Genomic DNA, 22,432 nt, shown 5'->3' with positions numbered 1-22,432 from the left:
CCTATACTACTTCACAACTGAATTTCCTTTCCTCTTTCCACCAGCATAACACACGCTCTGACAGCACACTTGCTATCCCTCTCAGCAGGTCAGCAGCATACAGTCTTTCCTTTGTTGCAAATGGAGCTAGAATATGGAACTCTCACCCCCATAACATTAGAGCCATAAAATGCCTAAACCCCTTTAAGTTGTCTTGCCGTGAGCATCTCCTTGTTGTGTGTCACCAGACTGAATGAATTTTGTGGTGTGAATGCACGTTTACTGTGCTTATGTAGTTTCTAATATTAAGAATATTTTTTGTTCTTATATTACGTCTTTTGACTCATGTTACTCTAGTTTGTAATGGTAGTTCCTAAGATAAGAATATTTATTTTGCTTATATTATTTGTGTTATGATACTTCTAGTTTGTAAGATAAGATTATAAATATTTCTCTCATATGTACAATGCTAAAAAGTGTGGTTAAGTGTAAGATAGGACCATGAGTCCTAACTTCGCCACTATTAATAAAAGCAAATATGGTAATAATAAAAAATTCCTGCTTTCCATGGACATGTACATAAATAGTGAGAGGACCAATGACAGTGGTAGTATATACACAATCGAGCCTTCCACTTAACTGACGGTGAAAATCTCACAGAAGGTCCTTTTCTTTCCCAACAGCATTGTTTTTAGCTGGCGCTAAACTGGTGTCACTTTCAAAATGGAAGCATAATTCTTGCTGGATATTTCTTGAGTTTAGAAGATGAAACAGCTGCCGATTCCTTTAGCACTTCATCCATGGCTGTCCACTCATATTCTTTAATTGTTTCCAAGCCACAAGATAAACTTGATACACATGCAGCAACACATTCTTCTGTTTGTGAAGATGTCCCAACATGTAATGCATATTGTTCCTGAAACATGCATGAATGAATAAATAATTTTCAATGATTAAAAGTGTATTGACAAGGTGGACCCAACATAAACTATTTTAAATAGTTTTTTAAATAGATGTACTGTTCCATCAAGATTCTGTTTCCCAAATTAATTTGTGCTGAGGCTTCTTTAGAAGACCCTGGATTTGCTGAAGATTTGCTTTTGAAGTAACCCACAATCCGTCGGGCTTTATCTCAACACTGGATTGTACGTTGTTCTGCAATGGCGCTTTAACATTCAAGTTTAAAAACATCTGACATGGTGCATTGCTACTGTCATATCTGCAGCGTTATCAGTTGTGATAGCCATAATTCTCCACTATCTAAGGCTTCACCAATGTTTAAGACCGTGTCTCTTTCCGGGAAACGACACGTTTCAAACAACAGTGACTGCATATTTCAACTGCAATCAATGTCACCACCATATATGCCTCGCAATTTAATTAAGTTGTCAATGATACATAGGAGATATGTGACAAATCCAGCATAATGTGCTGTTCTTCTTCTTCACAGATAGGCTTGATTAGCTGGCGTAGCTTCTTCCTGTTGCGAATTTTATAAGTAGGATCAAGCAATGAAACAAAATATAGAAAACCGGCATCCTCCACTATGGAAATTGGCTGTAAATCTGTGGTTGTTGTCACAGACGGTTTCCTAACAGTAATGTAAAAATCTAACATAACTGGTACTGCCAAAATAAACTCTGAGATACAGCAATGGGCTAACAATGGCATCAAGATAGTTAACATAAAACGTAAAATACTACCTGCTTCACACACTCGCTGTTTGTAGAACCAATAAGAACAACCAAAAGAATTTAAGCAAGTAAATGTGAACATTCAGGTTTTCATTGTTATGAACGGAAGATATTTCAGAAACAAAACAATGGTGGTAGTTCAAGTTAAATAAAATTATGAATTAAACATCTCCTTCCAACTGCAAGACTATCGAATTAAATGTCTTAAATAACAAAAGTGTATGTGTTTTATTACAGAACTAATTATCTAGGAACTTTGTTGAGTTATGTAGAAAAGGTATTTAAGTAATAATTAACAATATTACGAAAGAAAGAAATAATCCATAAAACAATGTTAGAAGATTCTCCAAATCTTATGAAGTTCAGAAACATAAAGTGGTCTGGACAAAACAATAACAAATAAATAAAGTAAATGAAGAGATGGCGGCACCCACCATCAATTAGCATGGACAGAATAGAGATATTTCAAGATAATCACTCTCAGGAAACTAGTACACGACATTGCAGTTTATTTTCTGGGACATCGATGAAATATTCCTAGGTCCATGATTTCCTCTTGATATCCATCAATATTCACTAAAAGTGCCAGTCCCCATCAGCCAAGGTGTCAAAGCCCATTGTTCTCATGAGAGTCTCACGAGAAAAGCATCCAGAAGTTCTCGTGATTGTCGAGACATGCACAGCACACAGGCTACAAGGCTAACTATCACAGCTTTTGAGTGCGTACTTTGGCGTGTGCGTTTGCAGAGCACATATTGACATGGTCCACCATAGCTAAGGAGTTCCCGTAGCCATCATTTTTACCATTTCAGTAGCATTCAAGCATGTCTTAGGTCAAAAAAAAAATTCACTAGCCAGCTGAAGATGCTCTAAAGGAAGACTGGTGATAAATAATGCTTTCCGTTATTGTAATTATAGTGTAAATTGTTTAATGTTGTATTATGTTGAAAGATGGACACAACACAATAATTTTCTCGTAAGAGTATATTTTTGAGAATTTTGGCCATACGTTGCAAGTCTTTGAGAATAAAGTTCATAGAATAATATTTGGCCCATGGTTCGATCCTATCTCTCAAAGCTGGCAGAAAAGATCTAATTATGAGATTTACACCCTCTCTCAATAACACATTATAATGGGTGTGATAGAATCCAACAGACTGCGCTGGGCTGGACATGTACTGAGGTTGCAGGATAACAGAGCACCAGTATATCTATACAAGGCATCTCTTAATGGAAAAAGACCTTCAGGAAGACCCCGAAGCACCTGGAAGAAAGAGATCTACAAGATGTGCCGGACCCTCCAAATAGATAACAGGGAAGAGCGGGCTCAAGATCGAAAAGGATAGAAGAGGATTGTGAGATCGGCACGGGAACTTCACGTCCCTCAGAAGCCTATGGAGTGAGTGAGTGAGTGAGTGAGTGAGTGAGTGTTTGGCCATACGTGCCATTTGGACACGCCAATGGAAGGATGAGAAAGGGCTAGGATTGGTAAGGTAGCAGCCATGGCCTTAATTAAGGTTTTCAGGGCTGCCAAAGGTGGGATTCGAACACACAATGCAAGCTCACAGTTGTGCGACCTCAATCGTACGGGCAACTTGCTTGGTTCACTCATGAAAATAATTGCAAGATATGAGACAGGAAAATCAGCAGCAGATAGTACAACTATCACCACACTATCATCAGAAGAGCAATGATGACAGAGCCCTCATTGCTAGTAGTGAGACGAAAAACTCGGTAGGGAGATCCAATAGAACCAGTCTATGAACATACGTGGTGTTCTAACCGCACTTTGTCCGTGGCACACTATACAGAAAAGGTGTTGGTGGAGGCTGGACAGAGAGAAGAATAAGTGTGTTTATCATAGAAGGATTAAATATCACTACAATTTCATGAGGGGAGGTAGCAGTTTATAATACTGTTTTATAAGAAAGCAGAAGAACTTGAGGATGAACAGGAAGTAAAAAAGATGACAGGTCCACCTCTCCCCCTATAGACATGTGATACGACATCACAACATTCCATAATTAATGAAACGACCTAGTTTGTGGTAGACATTCCACCACACTCAACCAACTTACTTCCTGAGCTTGTGGCAGACATTCCAACAGACCCAGCCAACTTACTTCCTCAGCTTGTGGTCGACATTCCACCAGACTCAGCCAATTTACTTCCTGAGCTTGTAGTGGACATTCCACCAGACTCAGCCAACTTACTTCCTCAGCTTGTGGTAAACATTCCACCAGGCTCAGCCAACGTACTTCCTGAGCTTGTGGTGGACATTCCACCAGACTGAGCCAACTTACTTCCTGAGCTTGTGGTGGACATTCCAAAAGACTCAGCCAACTCCTTTCCTGAACTTGTGGTAGATGTTCCACCAGACCCAGCCAACTTACTTCCTCAGCTTGTGGTAGACATTCCACCAGATTCAGCCAATTTACTTCTTCAGCTTGTAGTAGATCCACCAGACTCAGCCAACTTACTTCCTGAGCTTGTGGTGGACATTCCAACAGACTCAGCCAACTTTCTACCTCAGCTTGTGGTAGATGTTCTACCAGACTAATAGCCAGTTTCTGGAATGACAGTTACCTGTAGATGCGTAGTTATCAGTGACTTAACCCGGTGATATGTTTAAAATGTGTTTCCGAAACAACACTTATCGGCTTCTTCACAGTTATCTGTGCAATGACTGGTAACTGCAGCTAGTGCTGTAGTTACCTCTATGTTAGAACTGATTCCAACAAATACCACTATGAGGCGCCACTCCATACCGTTTCGTACTAGATCTTATATTAGTTTCGTAAATATTAGTAAGTGATAACAAACTGGTTATAATATATTTACAGCCATTCATTGTAGTTTTAACGTGCTTGGGTGTGCTGGAGTTGACAATATTTCGGTCAGTATATTTACTTCCACATTATCACCTGCATTTGTCACTGATTCCACTTGTATGGTGTCATCTGTCCCTATCATCTGTTTAGGTTATAATCTTCTCGAAGCATGGCGCCTCTAATGTAGATGCATCTTGCAATACGGGAAATGAATCGTCATTAAAAAAAAAACAGAACTCGAATCAAACAGATTTTTTCAGGCTCAAATTGATCTTTCGGTGTACCATAGCTATAATGTTAAGATCTCTTTCGTCAGCCTTTGAATCATGAGTCCCACCAACAGTTAGTTAACACCCAATCTGAAATTATGGAGTATTTACCATTTATATTTACATTGTATTAAATAATAAATATCTTAAGTACGGTACTGGTATGCATTTAATATAAGCCTGCTGAATAATAAATGTCGATTTTTCATTGCCTTTTTTAGTGTTATTATATTCTTTAACCAGTGACGTGAGGTCTCATAGACGCTCAATAAACATAAAACATCTGGACTTAATTAAAAATCTTGCAGGGAGATATAGGTTATGTCATCATCTTATCTGTGTCAATACACTTCACACCCTGAGTCAGGGTTAGCTCGCTATGTTCGATAGAAATTCTCAAGTGGACTTAACGTCAGCAGTTACGAGAGTATTTTTATCAATGCGTGTTGCGTGGTCAGTGTAAGAAAAACCTCTCAAATTACTAGTCCGTTACAGTTATTATGAACTACAAATTCTCAGTTCGAGGAGTACATTAGGGAACTACAGTACTAATGAAAAATTGAGTGATATGGCTATTTTCTTTTGGCTATTGGAGATCGCAGTTTGTAATGCTTTCGTGTTGTCAAAGTTGTGCCATGAAAGCCCAGAAACATGGAATTCTTGAAGGGTTTGGCATCTGATCAGATGAAATTACATGTCAAAGAAGAATGATAAGTGAGCGAGTTCCCAGAGAGACACGAGCAGGAATAAGCAACATTTTGCACGTAAGACTCGGCGATAAGATACGGAAGAAAAACTGAAAAAACGGCAATCTTGCCGTACATATCCAGCATCCCTGAAGAGAAAACGGCATATGCGTGTTTTAAGTAGGAATTTTCGGCTTGTTTGCGGTCTACCAAAAAAATCTGTAACAGTTGGAGCGAGAACAAATGGATATCGCACCATCAGTGCAGAACTTCAGTGCCGGAATGATATGTTCCAAAGTGTGTAGCACATTTTCATTTATGTGATTATTTTCATTTACCTTTGTTGTGTTCTGGATCAGTGAAAAGTGATCTGTTTGGTAAGTGCTGTGTATTTTTATAATTTTACTGACGACAACAATCAAGGTGAAATATAAGGCGATGTCTGCATACTGTGAATAAGAACGGGAAATATATCTAATGTTTGCATTATTAGATCGTACATATATTCCTATGAGAGATTATTACATGCTAATCAGATTTATTGAGATGACTGTGTACATATTTGCCAACCATTTTTCACTGTACAAAACCTCTGCTAGTAAAAGTAACTAGATATTACCAAAATAATCCTAAAATCAATTGCATAGAGACATCTACTGGAGGACGACAGATACTAAACATCGCGATAACAGCGCTATTTATTACCAGGGCTTATAAAACTGGATTTAAGTTTCCGGAAACTCATTAAAGTTAACAGCGCAGTTAAAGTTACAAACGCATTTAGGTAACTCACAGGTAACTGTGGTGTACCGGAAACCGGCCATAAGCCAACTTACTTTCTGAGCTTGTGGTAGATGCTCTGCCAGTCCTTGGGCAGCCCAACAAAGTCTCGCTCCAGGACAAAGCTGATCTGCTGTGGTGTAAAATGGAATTGGCAAAGCTCTCGCCAGATGCGCTGCTCATCGACAAGCCGCTGCATCACGTTGTACGCCTTGCTGCTATTCTCTAGGTCCTTGTGGTCAGCCAGGCGTAACAGTACCTCTCGAACACACTCTTCGGGCAGGTTCTGAAGTTTGGGAAACACATCATCCCCAGGCTGTAAAAGTAAAAGAAATCAAATGAGAAGTGTTGTCAGGGTTTATCACAGATATTTTCATGTATTTAAGAAATTGCGTTACGAGAAACTTCTATTACGCTCTCTCAGAAGACTCTTACAGACACTTGAAGTGCGCCTGTGCTGTGAGTCGAGTGTATTGTTTCTACATTGGTTGTTCCCCCTCCTGTCCCTTCCCCTTCCCTTCTCAAATGTAGTCTTGGTGGCTGGTTGTATCCAGCGTTAGATTCTCACTAATTATTTGGCGCTCTCTTGAGCAACTACTGGGAGGTTCCTTTCGAACCCAAGGCTTCTGGGCTGTGAACATCGGAGCGTAAGTCATGAGTGAATGTTGTATGTGTGTGTATTGAGTGAGAGGTTAATGCTTGTGGCCGTGAATGGGTGTGTAAGTGGATTTGAGTTGTGCTTCTGTGTGTGCTGTGCTGTTTGGATGGGCCGGGTTTGTAGTCCAGGGGTCTATGGCCAGTTGAAGGCCGTTTCTTTTTCTTTAATGTTAACGTTTAATATTACTTTCTAGTACTACTTATTTCCATTATATTTTCTGGGGAAAATGGATCTTCTGTTCTCTCTTGTATGTAAGAGGCCAATAGGAGTTTATTGGTTTACTTTTGAAAGAGTGCTTCAGTTCTAATGTTGTACATATGTTGTTGTCAGTGAATAAAAGACGGATGGATTTACAGATGGAAAGCTCCCTAACCTCGGTCCACCTAGCTTCCTCTCTGGGCATGTTCCTATTTTCCTAGGCCCTAATGCTAGCACCTTTTCAGGTGGTAGCATCATAGCGTGGTTTCCATCAGTAAATTCAGTATTGTCTATTATTCTTTCGTATTTAAAGGAGCAATTATGACTGATACTAGTAAAGATGCACAAGGGTCAATGGGACCCATTAATGGCGATAAGATACGCGACTGTTTCAGTCTCGAATTGCTACGAATCGAGGAGCTGGGATATGAACTGTGTATTAGGGGCGTTTCTCCTGCCGGTACATTAGACGATAATATTAGACTTCTTCGTTCCTCGTTACGTAACCCTGTTAGTTTATCGAGCTGTCAACCTTTCATTGTTCTTGAGAGTGCGTTAGGTCGTATCGGGGTTTCACTGTCTCAAATAGAGTCCACGTTGGACGAGTTTAGTCAAGGTCAAAGTGATGTCACACGAAAGCAGATTCGTCGTATTAAAGCTCGCCTGCTTCATTACAGGAACCGTGTGTCTGATCTCCAGGCATTATTTGGTGATAGTATGGGCGATGATGTGAAAACCTTATTCGTTTTGTGGTTGAATAAAATTGAGACTCTTTTGGGGATGGGAGATAGCTTGTTTTCTGTCTCCGTTTAAAATAAGCCTGCTGGTGTTGCTGAACTTACTGAACAGGGACTTTCGCAACCACCGCCTGGTCACCCCATTTCATCCGGCAATGATTCATGTGTGACAAAGAATATTTCTTCAGTCGTTAATTTTGCAAAGCTACCACATCTGCTGCAATTACTTATTAAAGGGATGAAGTCTTATTCTATTGACTCTATCGAACAAGTTATTGAGTTCCTGTGCACTCTAATTGAATTTCTCGAGCATAGTGCTGTATATGGTGTCAAAGATGATCTGATATTTCAAATAATTTATCCGCATGCTTCTGGAAACTTAGCCAGTCGCATAGCTGTGGCTATGTCTGAACGTGATTCTCTTGGGGATTACCACGCGAAACTGTTACGTGAATGTATTCCTACCAGAGCACTATCATCTCTAGTGCAGCGACATTTCTTTCGAGTACAACGAAGTAATGCACTCTCAGAGTACGTTCGGGACATTAAAATGTTTTCGAGAGTTTTCCACTTGAAATATTCAGAAGGTGAGATTGTGAGTTCTATTGTTGAAGGTCTGACGCTCGAGTATAGGTCTTATTTGTCATTTTCATCAAGGCCTAATTCTTTCCTTGAGCTAGAAAACGCTTGTGTTGCGGCAGGAGTGAAATATGCGGACTCACTCCGTAATATCGATAGACTGTCATCTAGTAGCGCTTCTGTCCCTGTTTCACTTTCTGTAGACAAAACACGACGTTGTTTTCTGTGTAAATCGGCTGATCATCTACGAAATGCTTGTCCTCGGCGGCAGTTTTCTAAACCTAGCAGTAGTGACTCCGGTTCGCAGCCCGTAGAACGTAAGTGTTACGAGTGTGGGTCTAACACACATGTATGTCCTAATTGTCCTGTACTTCAACGAAATCGTACCCAATCATCTACAGGTGATCGCGCCAACAGAAGTTGACTAGGAAAGCTATCATGTAACAGAGTAGCAGAAGGAGTGCCGGACGCACTCAATGGTCATTCGCTGATGTTCATTCTTGAAACTGAAGGTTGTTCTGATCTTTCAAGTTTGTTTGAAAGCCGTTTGTTTGGGTCTCCTAGTAATTTGCGAGACTGGACTCGAGTAAAGGCCATTCATCGACCTCAACTGCCCTATTTGAATGTTAAACTAAACAAGGTACCCATGTCTGCCCTGGTTGATTTGGGGAGCATAGTGTCCTTGATTGATAAGGAACTTTATGAACTTTTAAAGAGCTCCAATAAGTTTAATAAACTAGAACCTGTGTCTTCTACGTATGTGACGGCGAATGGCAGTAAAGTAGGTATTCTTGGCAGATTTAGGGTTTCTGTAAGAATAGCTTCCTTTTCTTGGAAATTCAGGTTCGTGGTTGTCAATGAGTTATCCTGTGCAGTCATTCTGGGAGCCGATTTCATTGCACATTCTGGGCTCATTCTTAATTTGTCTGCAGGATCTATTCATTTTCAGTTTCAGCCCAAGGTATTGATCCCTGTGTTTCATCAACATCCTTTGAATGGAAATGTCAAGTCGAATGAGACTATGTTGTCGTCTGTTGATGTTGTCCTACCTGATGTCTCTCATCTGACGTCTGAGCAAGCAGGGTGTATTCAGGGTTTGTGTAAGGAATTTTCCGATGTCCTAACGGATAAACTAGGGCTAACAAACGTCCTCGAGTACAAGATCGAACTTACCAATCACACCCTTGTTAAATCACCACCGTATCATTTAGCACCGCCCAAAATGAAAGTCCTCAAGGAGCAAATCCAAGCTATGTTAGATCAAGGTATCATTCGGAGGTCTACGTCTGCCTACTCGTCACCGGTATTTCTGGTTCCTAAACCACAAGGTGGGTTTCGTCCTGTTATTGACTGTAGGGTACTGAACAGGAATACTGCTATTGAATCTGTCCCATTGCCTGATTTACAATCGTGTTTTGCTTGGTTCAGTAAGGCTACGGTCTTCACTTCCTTAGATCTGAATCAGGCATATTTTCAAATTCCCCTGGCAGAGGAATCTAAGCATTTAACAGCTTTTGCTACAGACTGGAACCTTTTCGAATTCCAGAGAATCCCATTCGTATTGGCCATGGGTGCTTCTGTTTTGTCTCGTTTGTTAGACACAGTTCTTTCTGACATCAAATTCAAGTTCGTTATAAATTATTTAGATGATCTGATTATTTTCAGTGAGGATTTTGATCAACATGTCCATCATCTGCGGGAAGTTTTTAGCCGTCTTCAGAAGGCAGGTTTAACTGTCAAACCTACCAAAGTCTCGTTCACCAGACCACAGATTTCGTTCTTGGGACATATTGTGTTATCTAGTGGAGTAATTATTGATCCTGATCGCACCAAATCGATAAGCGAGTTCCCTCCGTCTCGTAACGTGAAAGCCGTTGCCCGTTTCATTGGCATGTGTAATTTCTTTAGGAAGTTCGTGCCCAATTTTGCTCAGAGGGCTATTCCATTGAACTATCTTCAGAAGAAAGGAGTAAAGTTTGTTTGGGGATCGGAACAGCAAGTTGCTTTTGAGGATTTAAAATCTGCTATTGCTAACTCTCTTGTTTTAACTATCCCGGATTTCTCCAAGCAATTTATTGTCCAAACGGATGCTTCTGGGAGTGCTATTGTTGGAGCTCTTCTCCAAGACAATGAGCTAGGGTGCCGTCCGGTTGCTTATGCATCCAGAACGTTAACCTCTGTGGAAGTAAAATTCTCTGTGTACGAGCTCGAAGCGCTCGCTGTCTTGTTCGCTTTGGAAAAATTCTGTTTTTACATTGAGCACTCTGAGTTCGACCTTGAGACAGACAATCAGGCTCTCTCTTGGGTTTTACAGAAGCCTCGTTCGACTGGTAGACTTGCTCGCTGGGCCGTCCGTATTTCCGCTTTTAAGTTCTCTATGAAGCATATTAAGGGCTTCGAGAATGTTGTTGCTGACGCACTGAGTCGTATGTTTTACCCTGGTACTGATGATCTGGTAGAAGAAGAAAAGGTTGAGATAGCTAATTCTGTTCTTCTAGAAATTCCCGAATTGTTTCAGGGATTGCGTGGCATTAAGGAAAAGATGAAACTCTCGCTGGCATTATCCGGAGAATTTCTGAGGGAGAAGAAGTCAAGCCATACGTCATCAAGGATGGTGTGCTGCTTTGTGTTTCTCATCATGATCGTAAGTTGAAAGTCGTTCTTCCATCTGCCATGGTCCCTATGATTTTCAAATATTTCCACGTTTCCCCTTTAGGTGGTCATCTTGGGATCTTCAAAACTCGAGCAAAGATTAGAAATCATTTTATATGGAAGGGTATGGATGGAGATATTTGTAAGTACATTCGATCTTGTACTGTCTGTTCCTTAAGTAAGCCAGCTCAGAATACCCGATTAGGTTTCCTTGCCTCTGAACAAGCTAATCGCCCTATGGAGAAGCTGTTTGTAGACCATTTAGGACCTTTCCCGCGTTCCCAGTCTGGCCATAGATATGTGCTAGTTTATGTTGATGCATTTTCCCGTTTCGTTTGGTTATTTCCCACGCATGATGCCACAACCAAAAGTACTGTCTTATGTTTAAAACAGATTTTTGGAACGTTTGGTTCTTGCCAGTATCTAGTGTCGGACAATGCTTCAGTATTCACTTCTCATGCATTTAAGAAGTTCTGTTTTGGGTTAGGGATAGACCATATTACTACTTCTCCCCACTACCCAAATTCTTCATATGCGGAACGTTTTAACCGCAACTTGAGATCAGCCTTGATTGCCTATCACTCAAATGATCACTCTCGTTGGGACTCTAATTTGGAATGGTTGTCTTTGGCTTTCAATTCGGCTAAGCATGAATCGCATGGGCAAACTCCTATCAAACTCATGTTTGCGTTCTCTCCTAATTCTCCATTAGCCAATCTCTGGTCGATTAATGACCTTTTGCCGGAGGTTATTGAACCCTCCTCCATCCGTGAGTCTTGGACTAGAGCCCGTCGTAATCTCCTTGCTCCTCACGCTCGTGTGGAACGTTATTATAATAAGGGTCGCAAAGCTGGTAATTTCAGGGTTGGAGATTCTGTCTTCATTAGGAATTAGCCTGTGAGTTCTAAGGCCAATCGTCAGGCTGCTAAGCTAGCTCCACGATATCAAGGTCTGTGGGAAATTGTGAAGTATTTGACGCCCGTCACTCTTCTGGTTCGGGATAATTCAAACGGGAAATTGACCCGTGTACATCTTCCTCAGGTAAAGGCCACTTAATGCTTTATTAAGAGAATGTCTTGGTAACAGCTGTTTTCACCAAGTTTCGGTAATATACTATTGGTCTCTTGGTAATGTCTAAAGTTATGAGGCATTCTGCCTTTAAATATTGTAACATTCAGAAGCGGATGACCGAGATAGTAAAAGTTTGGACCGCTGACATACAGGTCAATAATGGGATATGTATTATTTATTTTCATAAATTTATGCCTGAAGCTATGATTTGTCAGGGCACATTTTGTATATTGTAAAGTATTTCCAGGTTACTTACTATTGTAAGTTCTGTATATATTTCTTAGTTTGACGTGTCAATTCTTTGTTTTGAGGCCTCATATTAGATTAAGTATGTCTGTGTGTGTAATGTGCTGTCGTTCATTAGTTTACTACGTTTGAGAAGTATTCCTTGTTCCCCAAACCTTTTACCTCATTTTGGTGCCGCCTTTCTGCTGTGTTTGATTTATGTCGCAGGAATTTCCCTGGGAGCCAGTGTGGTGTTAACAAGACTTTGGAGAATCCTGAAAGCCGATCCTAATGAGTCGAGATGGCCAGTCGATCCACTAGGAGAAGTTTGCAGCCTCCCGCTTTGGTGCTTGGTGCTGTGCTATGTGATGTGTGGACAGCACTATTCTATTCCACTGCCTCATCGAGGATATGCTGTGTGGTGTCCTGAGAGACTGCTTGTCACCACTTCAATCTAGTCAGCTGTCCAGCTGGTGGAGGCTTTAGTCTCCTGTGTGCAGTATGTGCTGCCCGCTCTGTTTACCTTCTATGAACTCGTATCAACGGTCGGCACACTTGGGGAGTGTATGTGTTGCGTGCTGGAAAAACCGGTTGGGTAACTGACCTCATCAGCTCCCTCCCAGAAGTCTCGCTACGTGTATATCGACAGCTACTGTGTGAAGTGTTTTCTTTGCTATTCACTGCTACGCCTATGTGTGTATTGCATCCCCAATGGACTAATAAAAATATCTGAAGTGTGTTGTATGGGCTTGGCCCAGTTTCAGGCGGGGAGGATATCACAGATATTTTCATGTATTTAAGAAATTGCGTTACGAGAAACTTCTATTACGCTCTCTCACAAGACTCTTACAGACACTTGAAGTGCGCCTGTGCTGTGAGTCGAGTGTATTGTTTCTACATTGGTTGTTCCCCCTCCTGTCCCTTCCCCTTCCCTTCTCAAATGTAGTCTTGGTGGCTGGTTGTATCCAGCGTTAGATTCTCACTAATTATTTGGCGCTCTCTTGAGCAACTACTGGGAGGTTCCTTTCGAACCCAAGGCTTCTGGGCTGCGAACATCGGAGCGTAAGTCATGAGTGAATGTTGTATGTGTGTGTATTGAGTGAGAGGTTAATGCTTGTGGCCGTGAATGGGTGTGTAAGTGGATTTGAGTTGTGCTTCAGTGTGTGCTGTGCTGTTTGGATGGGCCGGGTTCATAGTCCAGGGGTCTATGGCCAGTTGAAGGCCATTTCTTTTTCTTTAATGTTAACGTTTAATATTACTTTCTAGTACTACTTGTTTCCATTATATTTTCTGGGGAAAATGGATCTTCTGTTCTCTCTTGTATGTAAGAGGCCAATAGGAGTTTATTGGTTTACTTTTGAAAGAGTGCTTCAGTTATAATGTTGTACATATGTTGTTGTCAGTGAATAAAAGAGATGGATTTACAGATGGAAAGCTCCCTAACCTCGGTCCACCTAGCTTCCTCTCTGGGCATGTTCCTATTTTCCTAGGCCCTAATGCTAGCACCTTCTCAGGTTGCAGAACATAAGAGAAACAATGTTTAAAACAGCTTCTGCCAGCTTAATGGGCAAGTTTCTGGGACATGAACCATGTTCATTATGTTGTTTCACTGAACTTATACTTTGGTTTAGTTTATGGAATCGTCCCTTATTACCCTTAAGTTTTCCAAACAAAATACATGCCCCGTTTTTAAGAAATGTGGAGAACAAGTGTGACTGAACAAGTTCATTGGTTGGTAGTGCGTTTTACTTTGCTATTTTAACACAAAAAAGCTACACCATTGTAACCATGGCTGTCACTGTTCATCAGTACCTACACTGTCCGACTCGTCGGCTGAATGGTCAGCGTACTGGCCTTCGGTTCAGAGGGTCCCGGGTTCGATTCCCGGCCGGGTCGGGAATTTTAACCTTAATTGGTTAATTCCAATGGCCTGGGGGCTGGGCGTTCATGCTGTCCCCAACATCCCTGCAACTCACACACCACACATAACACTATCCTCCACCACAATAACACGCAGTTACCTACAAATGGCAGATGCCGCCCACCCTCATCGGAGGGTCTGCCTTACAAGGGCTGCACTCGGCTAGAAATAGCCACACGAAATTAAAAAGTACCTACACTCTTGTACTCCACTAAAGCATACATATCCATAAATGTATGCTTCTCCATGTACGAATTTAATGTTTTTATTGAGAAAATAACATTGAGTTTCCATTTCTGCAATTAGAACAAAACTTATTTTACACATTGTGTAAAAGTACTTTGTCTATTGACCATGGTAGCCGATCTCACATTACTGTTATGAAATGTGAGAACAGATGAAGGAAGTTCACAGTTCCCATTACCAGGAAGCTGAAAGACACTCATAACTGATTCCAGTACTTCTTTGTCTAGGTAAAAACAGGTGAAATGGCTGATGTAATGACACAAACTTTAGAGGTGGAGCGAGAAACGAACAAAGCACACCATTTGCCACTTTGTTCAATAGGAACAGATACAGGAACCGCATGTGAATAGAACCACTGATATTTACAATATCTTTTATCTTAACACATTCACGCCCATCATCTGAGCAGCTATTTAAAGGGCTGGCCCAGCTATTCCAGCTGTTAGTGGCAGAGCAAACAACAACGAATTCTTTTCACAATAAGTTCTAAACTAAACAAGATATGGAAACAAAAATTTCCACATACCTTAATGAAGTCCTCTATATCTCTCTAGGGTATGTTAGGAAATGTCACACTTTCCTGGGTGAATGGGAATACCACACTTTCCACAAAAATAACGTGTTTCACTAATAATTTTATTTTTGAAGCACACTTTGCACCTTCTTCAGGGGAACTTGACTATATTTAATGAAGGAAACTTCAAGAGAATATGGTATTTTCTCTTCCCATCTAACCTAAATGATGGACCCCTTGGCCGGTGCCCTTTTTTGTGGTACAATTGTGCAACGTTGACTTGGAGTTGGTGAAGTAGATGGAGCTGAGATTTCGGAGAGAAGTGACTGTACTTGTATGACGGGTTCACTTTTCCCCCCGTTTGAGAATTGCCTGGTGTTCCTTTAGATCTTTTGGTACACCCCTATTTGACCATATTGTTCCACATACGGCAGTGTCCTGTTCCCGTAATTGTTTCGCGAGTCCAACGCTATTTGTAATAATTGTCCGTATAGACTGTATACCCCTGGCCAAGATAATTTTCAAGCAGCTGAAAAACTGTGCTTTGTAAATTCGCATCACTTGCATCATTTGTATTGTCCCTACATGCTAAGTTACACTTCAGAACGCAATTATACCAAAGGATTATACACACGCTTGTGCAATCACAAACCAACTATGCAGCTAGTTGTGCCAGCACTAGGCTACCTTCAGAAACAAAACGAAGAAAGTGCATCGGGAGCAAAAATCGCCGTGGCCATATGGTTTCTGATAAGTAGAAGCATTCATAAGAGTATTACTTTCATCTCTCACACATATTTGTGACCAAAACAGATCCCAGCTGCGTAGGAACGGCACCAGTTCAAGGTTGGGCTTATCCGGGTTAACTCGGATACGGTCCACAGCATGGTCACGCGATATAGGCAATAACTCGGATACGGGTGTGAATGTGTTAAGACAAATGCCTGACGATCTTAAAATTTTTCTTTAGGTATTCTCACCCCTGACCTGGCTCTATTTCATTCAGTGGAAACTCAAAGTGCTTTCATCAACCATAAAATAATTTGAGGCAGGAGATATGTGAGCAAATGAAGTTTTGGAGTAAGAAATATTGATAAGAAAAATTAAAATGAGGAAGCATGAAAACTTTCAAACTACAAAAATTCAGTTTAGAATCTGAATTCTTGGAAAATTCAAGTTTATATTATGATACATTTTTTTCTTTTTCTACCGCTTTTTCCCACACCTGTGGGATTGCGGGTGTGAACTGTGTCGCACATGTGGATTTAGCCATGTTTTACGGCTGGATGCCCCTCCTGACTCCAACCCTATATGGAGGGATGTAATCACTATTGCGTGTCTCTGTGGTGGTTGGTAGTGTAGTGTGTTGTGTGAATATGAAGAGGAAAGCGTTGGGACAAACACAAACACCCAGTCCCCAGGCCAAAAGAATTAATAAGAGATGATTAAAATCCCCGACCCGGCCGGGAATCGAACCCGGGACCCTCTGAACCGAAGGCCTCAACGCTGACTATTCAGCCAATGAGTCGGACTTATATTATGATACATTAACTACTATTATTTATTCTCCAAGGAATATAGCCCTATTTTACCAATAGTTTAAACAATGCAATAGTAGAACAATAATAATGTTATTTGCTTTACGTCCCACTAACTACTTTTACGGTCTTCGGAGACGCCGAGGTGCCGGAATTTAGTCCTGCAGGAGTTCTTTTACGTGCCAGTAAATCTACCGACACGAGGCTGTCGTATTTGAGCACCTTCAAATACCACCGGACTGAGCCAGGATCGAACCTGCCAAATTGGGGTCAGAAGGCCAGCGCCTTAACCGTCTGAGCCACTCAGCCCGGCCAATAGTAGAACAAAATAATGTGGTTTAATAGCATACGTTCATCGCCTAGCAGCCCGCCCACTTACAGCGCTGGGTGCGTGTGGGACGGAATGCCCAGCGTTAGCACCTTTATTATACAAGTGTCTTTAACTGAAAAGTGGATACAGGAGTTTCCACATCGGATGGTAAAATTATACCCTGTGACATTTGCAGCAAAGAGGAAAGTGAAAGTTGTTTTATATTTCTCTCTAACAAGTTATTATCAATTTAACAAAATAAACATGGTATTTTAATTGATGTCTATTAAAATACGTGAAATTGAAGCTGCATAAAAATATTTTTGAACCTATTTTAGTCTAGTCTATTTTAGGCAATTAAGTAACATTTAAGCTCCTAAAAACCCGACGTCAAGTAATTACTATTGCATACTTCTGTGGTGGTTGGTAGTGTGGTGTGTTGTCTGAACAAACACCATGTCTCCGAGCCAGAAGATGCCATTAAAATCCTTGATCCGGCCAAGACCTTGTGAACGGAAGGCCTCAAACACTGACCATTCAGCCAAGGATTCAGACAAAACAAAATCATTATTGAGTTTCACTATTAACATGCAACTTTTGTAGTTTCAATCTACCCACCTGATGTTTAAGGCCAGGCCATCAGGTGCACCCTGTCAATATGCCCCTCAGTTTAGTATGGGAGAATACAGAGTGTCCAGTATTTTGACACGCAGGAACACGAACTCTGTACTACCAGTTCTTGTGATCGTAATCGATCTGACAGGTTTTGTTTTGCTGTTTCAAATCATCTGTTTTACTTGTTGGTCCTGGTGTTGAACACTAATTGGTTTAACCCCGATAATAACAATAATAAATCACTATCAAATATTAGCCTATTAATTAGATGTGGAGTGAGGGAACATGCCAAAAACATGTTGCTAAATATGGCCATACAATGAAACATTATTGGAAAGTCTTCACATTGTGCTGCAGAAAAAGAGACTTTACACTCACAGACAATATTTTTGTGTAGACATGTCCAAGAAGGTTAGTTGCTTTGTAAAGCAGGCCACGTTGGACTTCCACTGTATGTCTCAAAGTACCAAAAGTGCTTTTTGGGACATAGAAAAGTGCCAGATTGGATCTGAATTTAAAATAAATACCAGGTTTGCTTCATGATCAGGATGTCTTTTGTATGAATTACTGTGAACCAAAAAGATGGAGTTATTATTGGTTGATTGTATTGTTCCATTTTGAGGAGTAGCAAGTGAAATAAGGTTGTTTTAATTTTTTTTATTTGTATAGGCTTGTAAATTAGGGTGCCCAGATATCCAAAATCAAAATATGGGGCACAGATTAAAAGTTCACATGAATCAACATTTTGTATAAACATTCATTATTGCTATATCATCCCTGGAAAGGCAACACTTTTGTCAAATTTGAAGTTACAATGTTATACGTCAATCGGACTCCACTGCACATGCTGGCAAAGTATCGTAAGAATCAAATGAATCTTGAGTACAAAAACAACATAACCACCATCAGTAATATACAGAACACCAGTCATTACATCTTCAGCGCCTGTGTTAGAAGCTTGTAATTTTAATTTCCGTGTTGATGATTTAGCTGAAATATTATCAGGATGTTCTACCAATCAACACAGTAGAGGTACTATCATAGTGTTTTAATGATTGAGTATTCGTTTCAGTTCAACTTGGAACTATCTCCAGCTCACAAATATATGAGTTAAGAATATTGTAGTAAGACACCTCACAAATGAATACACGTGACGTAACTTTAATATTATACATTTCTTATTCCTCTTTAAAATTAACCTTCTTAATGTTAAAAATACACTGTGAAACTACGTGATTAATCGGTTCCACAACATGATTGTAGAAATAGACCATATCTTTAACGAACTCAGGAACAAGTTTCATGCGTTACAAAACATGAACAATTTGTTTGGATTTTACACGGGGCAGTTAAAGGATGATGACATTAAAATTTGGGCAATGCAATTAGCTGATATACATAATAATGACCTTAGTAAGGATAAATTAATGATACAACTACTGCACAATTTTAAATACCATTTAATACCAACCACGAAAACAGCAAGTCCTGCAAAAATATTGACCTTCATTTGCCAAAATGGACTACGGGGTGCATATCCGAATGTGACAATGGCACATAGGATTTTATAACAATGTCTGCTTTAGTTCCATGAAATGAAAAGAGAAACAGGGCGGCACAACACATCACCAACTTGAGTATTATCAGCACTGAACATCAGTTACCGGTAGCATCTAAGATCTCACACAATGCTATTATCAACAAAACTTTTGCTGAAAGAAAAGCTTGTAAAATTACGTTTTAGGTTGACGCAAGTGCAAGGAACAGGTATAACTTGAAAACAGTATTCTCTCACCCATGGGTAAGTAATGCAGACATCGAGCTCGAATTATTATTATTATTATTATTATTATTATTATTATTATTATTATTATTATTATTATTTGTATGTATGGCTTTGAAGTGATGTAAATCCATTTAATATTAGTATTATTATTACGTGTGATATGATCGCGTTTCCGTTAATGTAAATACCTGTAAATTAATATTATAATTTATTCTTACCTATATATAAATTATAATCCATAATTGTGAAACACACTGTAACTTCCAGAATGGTGTAGGAACAAGAACGATTGAGAATATTCTGTACATTGTAATCTGTGTATTAGACACTCTAGAAGATATTTTTTGTAATGTAACTTTCTAGAAGCTTGGCCAGGCACCTATATAAAGAGACGATCTTGACGGTGAAGTTAGTTACTGAGAGTTATTGATTGGAAGTTATTCTTGTGTTGACATGCCATAGTTGCAGTCTCCATATTGAAGTGACATGCTTGACGCAGTCATCTGTCTTCAACTGTGTTTAAAATTTGTAATCTCCATGAGCAGCGATTGGTAGTTGCTTTTAATAATGGCGGCTTTGTTGATATTCTCGAAGTGAAGTGTTTGTTGCGATACTATGATTAATGTTATGTGTGTGTTAATTTGGGAATATTATGTGAATAAAATTAATTGCACCAACTGACAGCATCTCGTGTGCGTCTTTGTGGATGCATTAACTGGCGACCGTGACAGGACTCCCGCAAAAATGTTGACCTTCATTTGCCAAAATGGACTAAGGGATGCATATCCGAATGTGACAATGGCACTTAGGATTTTATAACAATGTCTGCTTTAGTTCCATGAAATGAAAAGAGTTTTAGTAAACTGAACCTAACAAAAACATATTTAAGAAACAGGGCGGCACAACACATCACAAACTTGAGTATTATCAGCACTGAATATCAGTTACCGGTAGCGTCTAAGATCTCATACGATGCTATTATTAAAACGTTTGATGAAAGAAAAGCTAAGTTTTAGGTTACAATTTTTTTCATATTGGTTTGTTTCAGGAAATGTGTAAAGATTTTATTTTTTAAAATATTTTACTTTGAAGAAAATTAATAAAACTGTATATTGCAAAATAATCTTTCTTTTAACCATTTCTTTGTTATTGTGTAAGTATAACTTTATTTATTTATTATTGGTTGAATTCATCTATTCAAATTCAAGTTTATACTGTTTATTTTTTGGAATTACACTTACCGAAGGCGTTAAATATAACTTTGGGCATTATTTATGTGTCCAATAATTGAATGCTTATGTTGAGAAAATCATGGTATGTTAAAATAAACCTAGACTTGACTTTGTACGCCTAGGTATATTTTTTGATTTAACACTAAATATTTTGCGTTGTTTAAGAATATTGATTGATTAAGTTGATATTTATATTAATTCATACCCTACCAGTTAATTAATAAAATAAATTAATATAATCACAACTGATTTTGTTTATTTCAGAGCTCATACTACGCCATTGCGGCGATAACCGGAGCGGGAGGGAACGCCGAATTACATCTTTGTCCCGGGCGCCGGAGAGCCTACATCCATCCCTAAGTGGAATGACATCTGTGACAAGGCTACAGAACCTGGAACTAGAGCCTAGAAAACTGGAATTCCCATCAAAGTGGTAAGAATTTATCAAAATCTAGAAACAAACCTCAGAAATCATTGGATCCAAAAAACAAACATATGATCAAATCAGACTGCCAGAAATTGAACAAGATTTACAGAACTGAGATTCTCAAGGCAGACAGAACATAAAAGTGGTGAAGAGAATGATTTGCTCCATTATTCAGCACATATTAAGTAAAATTCTTGATAAAATTGTAAGGCGATACATCCCCTTGAACCAGTTCCAAAGAGGTTTTGTCACGACACGTGACTACTGTTGATGGCATTTTACGAACTGCTGTAATGAAAGAAACTTTGGGCTGCATTAGTATTCCTCGACACCAGTAAAGCAAAAACAAAATTGGACACAATCACTGTAAGGCGAGAATAGAGAACTCTATACTGCCCAGATCCATTAAGAGATTACTATACTGAAATTCAACTCAAGAGCTTAGGAAAAGTATCCTTCTGCACGTCCCCTGTTCCCCCTTCCCGTCGGCGTTCTCCATCTCCCCACAACCAGCGTATCATTAACGCCATGCGTGAGGTAGCAAACGAAATCACTTCCTTTCACATAGCTGTACTTTAATTACGTACCATACCTATTTATTCCTTTATTAACCATGTAAAACCTACAGATTACTGACAAATACTTTTTTGTTGTTGCTATTTTGCTTTACGTCGCACCGACACTGATAGGTCTTATGGCGACGATGGGATGGGAAAGGCCGAGGAATGGGAAGGAAGCGGCCGTGGCCTTAATTAAGGTACAGCCTCAGCATTTGCCTGGTATGAAAATGGGAAACCACGGAAAACCATCTCCAGGGCTGCCGACAGTGGGATTCAAACCCCTTATCTCCCGGATGCGAGCTCACAGCTGCGCGCTCCTAACCGCACGACCAACTCGCCCAGTAAAGACGAATACAGAGGCAAGAGAAGCAAGGTTTATATTTATTTCATAAAGCAATTTGTGTGAGGCACATGGAGACTTACAACATAAGTATATGATTCCGCTCTCGTGCAATGACTGTCAGTGGCAGTTTCTCACAGTTCAAAAAGCTGAAAAATCCACCTGTGAGTGAGACTGCAAAATACAATGTTTCCAGGCATGTAAATTTTGTAGTCTCGTCATTCGGAAGGTAAAAACGAACTCATGATCCCCTCATGACAACATTTCTGCAGGTAGAGGGCAGTACAAATTATTATTATTATTATTATTATTATTATTATTGAATACACCAAGGATCCTATTCCCACACCGTGTTAAGGCCGTTCCTGAGTTATTTACGACGAGTGCATAGTTTGAACTGAGCTGACACGTCGACCTTTTGCTGGAGACTTGGATTTTCCGTGGAGTTTAAATTCCACGCGAGTGGCGTAAACACTGTACACAGCAACGCCGGTCAGCTGTGCGGTCTTTTTCACGTCTTCCACAGTTCTTAGCGGATTCTAATCTCGTAGGCTACTGTAAACGTTTAAAACAATTTGGTTTAG

The 22,432-nt window shown here is 39.9% G+C and overlaps 1 protein-coding gene across 5 annotated transcripts in view; it reads right to left on the bottom strand.

Annotated features, from left to right (window-relative positions):
• The window catches only part of LOC136857483 (F-box only protein 25), a 653,389-nt gene that overhangs the window by 75,598 nt on the left and 555,359 nt on the right, over window positions 1-22,432 (bottom strand). For all 5 annotated transcript variants that reach the window (XM_067136159.2, XM_068225201.1, XM_068225203.1 and 2 more), the window contains one exon: window positions 6,296-6,555. In XM_067136159.2, the coding sequence (XP_066992260.1) occupies window positions 6,296-6,555 (260 nt within the window). The remainder of the gene's footprint in view (window positions 1-6,295; window positions 6,556-22,432) is intronic.

Source organism: Anabrus simplex, chromosome 1 (genome assembly GCF_040414725.1).
Source record: "Anabrus simplex isolate iqAnaSimp1 chromosome 1, ASM4041472v1, whole genome shotgun sequence".
In the NCBI taxonomy this organism is placed as follows: domain Eukaryota; kingdom Metazoa; phylum Arthropoda; class Insecta; order Orthoptera; family Tettigoniidae; genus Anabrus; species Anabrus simplex.
This window is presented reverse-complemented; position numbering and strand designations above follow the sequence as displayed.